Genomic DNA, 8904 nt, shown 5'->3' on the forward strand with positions numbered 1-8904 from the left:
ACGCGTGATTGGAAGATTTGATGTGATAATTTGTGATACTGCCGATGGCAGTAATTGTCAGATTGCAAATTGTGTAATTGTAAGAGCGAGTGGAATAAATTCGCTATGTCAAATAAGGCGTGAAGTTATTTGTTGCGTTATACACCCAACACATGACACTATTTATACTAACAGATAAAATTTGCCTCAAGTTGGTATTACAATTAAAATAGAAGATACAAAATAAAAGACTGTCTGTAAAGTTAAGAAACTGAAGTGAAATGAAGCGTTTCATGGATGTCCTGTGCTCCAAATGGGAGCAACAGGAATAGGCAGGCAGGCAGGCAGGCAGGCGGGTGGGTGGGTGAATGGATGGATGGATGATCAGACACAGACAGATAGATAGGAACTCATCGACAAACAGGTATGATTATCTCATATGCATAGATTGGAGCTGAACATCCATTCATAGCACCTGAACCAGCCTGTGGCATCTCTATAGGAGTTGTCAGACAGGCAATCAGGGACCGGACAAATATGAAGCACAAGAAATACTGGGGATCCTTGACTGGACTCAGGCAAGCAAAGGGACTCATACGAGGACCCTCTGCTAAAAGAGCGAAGGAACTGTTGAAGTTAAACATGAACCAGCTACGACTGGTGGTAGGACTACTTACAGGACACTGTCACCTTAAAGACACCTCTTCAAACTGGCACTAAGTGAGAGTCCCACTTGTGAGAGGTGTCAAGAAGACAATGAAACAGCCACACATATCCTGTGAGAATGTGAGGCCTTAGCTTATTTAAGATTATGTCACTTGGGTCAATACTTTATGGAACCAGGTGACTATTTCGATGCCCCACATACAAAATCCTACGCTTCATTTGAAGTGCAGGATTGTTGAGGGGATAATCAGAAAGGGAGGCACAGTAGATCACTGTGGTCATGGTGCAAGGGCCAAGAAGGCCCACACCTTATATATTCATTCATTCATTCAAGGTTCCAATGCTGCAGTGTAGAATCAGTCATGTCATGTTTGTAGGTCCTTGTTGTAGAAGCTTTCTACATAGTAAGCCCACTCATGGAGCCCAGAGACAAATTTGTATGATGTGTGGGTTGTTAATGTGTGGTATATTAGTTGTTCATATTTCACGGTATGTATCGTTATATGATCATAAAATATGGCGTATGCATTTTGTCTGGGCGTATATATGTTTGGTGTGTTCTACACTGCATTAGTTCATTGTAGACATGTAGCAGGAATAAAAAGTTGAATTGTAAAACATTAAAAGCGAATATATTTATTGTGTTGATGGTTAACCCAATTCCTATATATATCTGGAACACGCAACAGGATGCAACCATTGAAGATATTTCACTTGGAATCACAGAACATAATAAATGGATTGCATGGATGTATGCTATAGAAATTGAGTTTTTCTTTCACCTAATTATTTTTAATTACAATTCTAGCTGTAGGTTCATGTTCTAATTTTTCTGTTTTCACCATCCTTGTAACTGTTTCAAACAAAGTATTTCATTTACTAGATAAAACAGTCTTTGTCTATATGCTGCTGCTTTAGCTTTATATAATCTACCATGGATTTCAGAGAGTCAAGGACTCAAATTTGATCAAATAGAAAATTTACAGAAAAGAATTCAATCTTTGTATTAATATACCATGATCTCGGGCTTTTAATAAAAAGTGGTTTGGAGGGCAAATTTTTTTTCAGGGACACCTGCTAGGGAGTAGCCTTAGTTTTCAGAAACCAGTAGAACATAGCACTACTACTGATTTCTTTGTACAGGTAGGTAGAAAAAGAGAATGAATTTTGATTGACACAGGTTTTTGTTTTTCAGGGGAGCAACATCCCATACATCCAAATGCTGATAGCAATGAAAGAGTGAATGAAGAGACAATCTTCATGAAGTTACCTAAAAATAGTGGTGATTCTCCTACATTACACCTGTGTCGATTATGTGGCAAAGTTGTTCGCAACAAATGGCATCACTATCGCTACCACAATCCAGAATATTTCAAATGCTTGCTCTGTCATACTATTCACAATCGGAAAGACCACCTCAAGGCACATATGAAATTTAAACATAATATTGATTCTTTCTCCAGTGCACAAGGACAAGATTGACTCTTTAAAGCAACAATCATCAGTATGATTCTGACATAATAGATCAACTGCTGGGCTAATATTCTGGTATTCATCAGATATTTGAGAAAAACTGGAGTACAGTGGAAGAATATATGAGCTGGTTATAAACTTCAAGAAAGTGTGATTCAGTTATAGGACAGATATTGTACAATATTCCCATTTAATTCACTATACCCTTGAAACTAATTAAAGTAATTAAAATGTATTTAAATGAAATCTGTTGTTAAAACCTTATATGTGAACATTTGTCTGATGTATTTCCTTTCAGAATGGTCTGAATCAAGAAGATCCTGTGTCACCATTGATTTCCATCTTTCTTTGGCATATGCCATTAGGAGGGTCTGAGAAAGCCAGGAGGGATTGAAATTGAATAGGCCACATCTGCTTCTGATGATATTAATTTATTTGGTGAAACATAAATACCATAAAGAAAAGCACAGAAGTTTATTAAATGATAGTTAGGAGGTTGGTCTAAAAGTGAACACAAGGAAAAGTACATGTTAATGTATGAGCACCACATTGCAAGACAAAATAATAATATAAAGGTAACTAATAAATCCTTTAAAATTGTGTTCGATTTGGTAATGACAGTAAAAATCAAAATTGCATTTATGGAGAAGTTAAGACCAGATTAAATTTGGGAGGTGATGCAACCATTCAGTTCAGAATACTTTGCCTTCCTGTCCGCAATCTAAAAATATAAAGATTAAAATGAACAAAACTTATCCTTTTGAACATTGTTATGTATGGACATGAAACTTGGTCTCTTATGTCAGGGACGAACATAGGATAAGGACTTCTGAGAACAGGGTGTTGAGGAATGTATTTGGACCAAAAGCAGAGCAAGTAACAGAGAACATTACATAACGAGGAGCTTCATTGATAATTTGTACTTTTCATCAAATATTATGATGATCAAATCATGGAGTATGAGATTGACAGGCCGTTTTGTCCATGGGAGAGATGAGAAACCAAGTCTTGGTTGAAAAACCTGAAGGGAAGAAACCACCTGTGGAAGACCTAGACGTAAATAGGAAAGATATGAAACTGGATCTTAAAGATATAGGATGGGAAGGTGTTGACTGAATTAATCTGTCATAGAGGGACAAGTTGTTTGATGTTATGACCATGGCAATGCACCTTCGGGTTTTGTGAAATGTTTTTCTTTTTTTTTGGCTGGCTGAATGATTATTAACTTCTCACAAAAGACTCTGCTCCATGGAGTCAGTTAGCTTACTGATATATTATATTAAACAGAGCCATAAAATAATTATTTTATATTCAAAGTGAGCATTTTCATAAAGGCCTTAGATCTGTGTGACTTGTTTGGCGTGAAGTGCAAAGCAATGTATTTGCATCATCATCACTGATTATTTGGGTAATTTACATCAGCATCATGTGCTCTATCATGACAATATGTATTATGTGTACCATTTTTTACTTAAACAGTAATTATGTCTTGAATGATGGCTTTCAGCAGATCTCTTGCAGGACTCCAGGGCCTTCACTTTAGAGATTATTTGATATCTAATGAGTGTCATAAGATATCAGTCAGCTAACTCATGCAGTTTATTCAAGGTGCAGTTTTGTTAATGAAATAAGTGCTTTGGGCATACAGTAGAATATTTCTGGTGTTGATGCAGTGGTTTCCAGATATGCAGCCCATTCTGTTTTAGTCTGTTCTGACATTTCACAGTCATCAGATTATTTTATAAAACCGCCTCAAGCCTTTTCACTATCGTTGTGCATGGAAATTTTAGAGTGCACAAAAATGTGCAGTACTCTCAAAAACAGTACATACGACACAGCACGCATGTAAACTACACAACTAACAATAAGAACATACAACCAAGAGAAATAATCGACATCTTCTACCATCCGGAGGAAAAAACAACATGACCCAATGTTGGCTCACGATTTTTAGCATAATAACTAATTTTTACATACAAAAGATTTTTAATACAATTTTAAATACATATGGAAGCTATTTTATGGAAAAGTCAACATCACATTGCGTGCAGTGGGAAACCCCAATCTAATACCCAGCAAATACGCTTAAACGAAACATCACACGTACATCTGCACGTCAACGTGGCTGCATAGGGCAAACTGTGGTATAGTGAGCACTATTCGTAACCTAAGTGCATAATGTTAAAACATCTTATGTGACAGTGTTTCCTGCTCATAGTGGTGCGCCTCTGAAGATGATTTTTTGAATCAAAACATGTAAGGCGAATAAAGACTGAAGTGTTGTAAACCTGTATGTCATACTGGACTGAAAGTTATCTACTTTGTACAAAAATGTAGTTTTATATGAAACGTGTAAGCATGCTAATTACCTACACTCACACCACATTTCATGTTTACAGCTACAATGTTTTATCAGTTACTGGAACATTCTATACACAGGGTTTATCGAAACTCAATAGCAAAACTTGAGAAACGGACTCTTCATATAGAGAGAAGAAAAAAGTGTATGATAACATGGGTCCGGAAATACATAATTTCAGAGTTATCTGAGCATGAAAATTTTCATAATCAGCTCGTGTGGGCAGACACAAATCCCTGTGCAACTATCCAATCATCTCATCAACAGAGGTTTGCCATTAACATCTGAGCAGGCATTGTTGTTGATTGTTTGTTGGGACCCTGTGTTCTTCCAGACAAGTTTAATGGACAGAACTACACAGAATTCTTGAGAACCACATTGCCTGATTAATTGGAAGACCTGCCACTAGCATCCCATCAACAGCTGTACTTCATGCATGATGGTGCTCCCGCACATTTCAGTCTGTCTGCCCGCAGGCACCTTAATGCACATTATCCTGGGCGCTGGATAGGTAGAAGTGGACCAATTGCTTGGCTACCATGCTCTCCTGACTTAAACCCCCTGGACTTTTACCTGTGGGGACACTTTTTGACTTCTGTTGCTGATGTACCAACTCTCCATGTGCGCATTGTGGCAGCATGTCAGACAGTACGAACTACACCGACATTTTTGATCATGTGTGGCACTCAATGCAACATTGAGCGGAGGCCTGTATTCAGGCAGGAGGAGGTCACTTTGAACATTTCCTCTGATACGTGACCAGAGTGTTCCAGTTGGTGTTACAGACTTATTCAGTGTAACAGTGCAGCAGTGTTGGGAGTGTCAGATTGCACTAACATTACTAAAAGGTCGAATAATTGTGTAATTATGCATTTCTGGACCCATGTTGTCATACACTTTTTTTCTTTTCTCTATAAGAGGAGTCCGATCCTGAAGTTTTGCCGTTGAGTTTTGATACATCCTGTATAGTGCATGCATATTTTTGTTATTTTACATTTTACACGAAATTAATAGGTACTAATATTCTCACACTGACTTTCACATGTTTGTCTAGTCAGTATGCCTGATGGTCTGGAATTTAAAAAGTGTGAAGATGAGGGTGACATGATATTTGTACCATGTGTCATGAATGGTTTTGGAAGTTATGGGGTTAAGGTTGACACACATTTGATGATACCATCAGTCAACAAGGAAAATTGGTCAGAAATTTCTGAATCATAATCTACACATAGGCAAGACCCAGGAGGATGCTGTAAAAGACATATATTGTATCAGCATCATATTTTTATGTAATAAATCTCATTCTTACAGTACCCACATTAATAAATTGTTAAGTATGGTATGTCAATATTCTCATACTCATCTACCGTACATTTCATTTATACAAGGGCAATGCAGAAAGTAACCTCCTATGAACTGTTAATAAAGCAAACGAAGGGGGAAAGAATTATTACATACAAAAAATACATACATATTTAAGCTACATCTCAACATAGTCACAGTCAGAATTGAGGCACTTCTCATATTGGGGAATAAGTTTTTGTATGCCTGTGTCAAAGAAATCTGCTGCCCGTGAGCTCAGCCACGTTTTGACACCTTCCATCAGCTCCTCATTATTGCTGAAGCACTATGATCCCAACCAGTTCCTCAGGTAGATAAAAAGGTGGAAAAGGTGGTAGTTGCTCAGAGTGAGATCAGGCCACAAAGAATGTTGCATGGCGATATTTTACATGTTGTTCCTTACCTGCTTCTGTTTGGACTTTTCCTTGTTTATGATTGAAATACTGTGATCATTTTCTTCATAAAACGGATATTTTTATAGTATAATGCCTTAAATATGGCTGCAACACATGAACAGAGAAGTAAATAAGCCATTTGCGAAAAAGATTAAGTTTGAAATCACAATACAGCAATTCCTTTGCAATTAAGGGGCTTACATTCCTGAAAAACTTCATGATTGACAACACAAATGCTCTTATGGGAAATTGGAAATTAGGGGAATAGTATAGTACAGTAGGAAAAATTGTATACAAAAGGAAAGCTTTGGATAATTGAAAATTATGTATGGTGAAGGATTCCTGTACATTCAAAATATCATATTCTATCTTTTAATAGCATAGTCTATTAATATGTTTACTATAAATACTACCTATTATAGTTTTTACATAATAATGTCACTTTTTCAGTCCCACTCCCTTACCTTTCTTAGAGGAAAATAATGGAAATTCTTATCATTATCATCATTATATAACCTTCATATCTAAAATGTTTATACTTATCAGTGAGACACATCCAAAGGACTAACCAGTGCTTTTCATTTGTTTCAGAGTTTAGACATTGGCGCAAGACTGAAATTTTTGAACGTGTGGTTGGGAGTGATGTGAGACACCGATGTACCCTATGTGGGAAAGTGGTGACTCACATGAGAAATCATTACTATGTCCATTTCCCTGGAAAATTTTCATGTCAGTTTTGTGGAACAGTGTATACTCGTAGTGACAGTTTATTCTTTCATGTAAAAAACAAACATTCTTCAGACTGCCATAGTTGTCATTAATAAGAAACATTTTTGACTGGAATCAATCAATCTTGCATAGTTAGGTTTTTCTCATACACTAGCAGCAAGTTACAGCAATGTGCATTTTGATGTTTCTGTGATTACATTGATTAGTTGAGCCGTTTGGATTGTAACATGTGTTGTTACCAAAGAAAGTGATGCTACAATCACAAAACATGATAGATGATATTCCATGATGTTTCAGTTATGTGTAACAAGAAAGAGTACACAACACTTTTCTTGCTGTATTTAAGCACTTCATGGCAAAGTGCAATCTCAGAGACCTACATTTTGGCTGATCAGACCAATTCATACATCAGATTAGAGGTTGTGAGAGATGACTGTGAAGATATTAGAAATGATGATTTGCAAGGTACACTGCTTGAAAGGATACCTACCCTCATTGCCACTTCATCCACCACAAGTATTTTCTTCTCTTCTACTGTGTTTTCTTTCATTTCTTGTGTTCTCTTCTTTCATCTTCTCTTTTAATTCATGAACAATGTAATGATGCCAGATAAAAAAAAAATGAATATCAACAAGATAAGTTTTAATTTCAGTTAGAAGTTAGTTTCTTGCAGCCATTGTCTGAAACTGTTTTACGTTAACATTTGATTACCAGAATTAAAATAACTCTTACAAATTCCCCTGAAAGAATCAGGTATTTGTGCATATATTAACAAGTGAATGGAATAATGTACACTCTTCCTTGAGGAAAGAGATCATATTTCCAGATATGAATTTTTTTAGTATATAAGTAGAAATAAGTCAATATTTCCGAGCTATTCAATATTCCCCAAGGTAACAGTATGCTACAGTGTGTTTTCTGAATACATCTCTCATATTGCATTTCTTCCTACTTTGTGAGTAAAAGAAGTGAAATACTATTTTTGCAATGATGCAATCACATTTAAACATAAAGTCAAGTTTCTTTTTCTGAAGTAATTCCCCAAGAAATGGTAGTATTTCTGCATTTATTACTCCCACTGAAAGTTCAAACATATTTACCAAAGCTGAAAGGTACCAAACTAAGTAATACTAATGTTACTATTAGGTGTAGAATGGATGATAAAATTACGTGAATGAACATGTTGCTGAAAAGTCAGATCAGATATCACAGTTGTAAGTCATGACCTGCTACTCCATCTTATGATGATCAGTTAGTATGTGTCATGTTATGTTGTCAGTTTGGCTGCAGAGTTCAAAAAGTTAAGTAGTTTTTGATGTACCCATCATGGATTTATAAGTATAATTAATATATGTGATGAAGGAAAATGACCACAAAAATGTTTCAAATGATAATGCAAATAATGTGGTTCCTGTCTTTGATAATTAGAAAATAAGATGTAATAAATTTATTTAGTAAACAAGAGAGTATTCTGTTGGAAGTAAGTGGTTAGGTTTTCTCCTGGTCCTGTAACTTTTGACTGCCAATGGCACATTTCTTATACAGTACTTCTGTGTCTGAAATCTTGGCAAGTGTTAAAATCTAATTTTTTATTTGTGTAATTTACTTCAATAATAAGTTAATGCTTGTAACATATAGATATTAATAAACTTGTTTTCACCAAATAATTTACTGCTTATTCTGTACTGTTATTCCAAGTATATGATTCAATTGAGAACAATTTAACCTATTGTGTAATGATTTTCTGAATGTGTTAGAACTGGAGTAATATTCTAACTAATTAACACTGTTGTAGTAGGACCTCAGAGATGAACACTTCTAAAAACAAAGTCCATCATTGGACTTAATCCTGAGCCAGTTCCAAATGCCTGCTGTTCTCAGAACCTACCTCAACTGCACTGCACTCACTCGCTCACTCTCCATTCTTGTTCTGATTTTATTTTCTTTAGTACTAATATAGGC

General features: G+C 35.9%; 1 protein-coding gene across 2 annotated transcripts in view; it reads left to right on the top strand.

Moving 5' to 3' along the window:
• Positions 1 to 8564, top strand: part of LOC111872821 (sex determination protein fruitless) — a 160875-nt gene extending 152311 nt beyond the window's left edge. The window contains exon 5 of one of the 2 annotated variants that reach the window (XM_023867022.2): positions 6805 to 8564. In XM_023867022.2, the coding sequence (XP_023722790.1) occupies positions 6805 to 7034 (230 nt within the window). In that variant the 3' untranslated portion in view covers positions 7035 to 8564. Of the gene's footprint in view, positions 1 to 1840; positions 2333 to 6804 lie in introns of those variants that run through there. The other variant, XM_023867017.2, reaches the window with a different exon arrangement.
• The last annotated feature ends 340 nt before the right edge of the window (positions 8565 to 8904 follow it).

Source organism: Cryptotermes secundus, unplaced genomic scaffold, assembly GCF_002891405.2.
Source record: "Cryptotermes secundus unplaced genomic scaffold, Csec_1.0 scaffold79, whole genome shotgun sequence".
In the NCBI taxonomy this organism is placed as follows: domain Eukaryota; kingdom Metazoa; phylum Arthropoda; class Insecta; order Blattodea; family Kalotermitidae; genus Cryptotermes; species Cryptotermes secundus.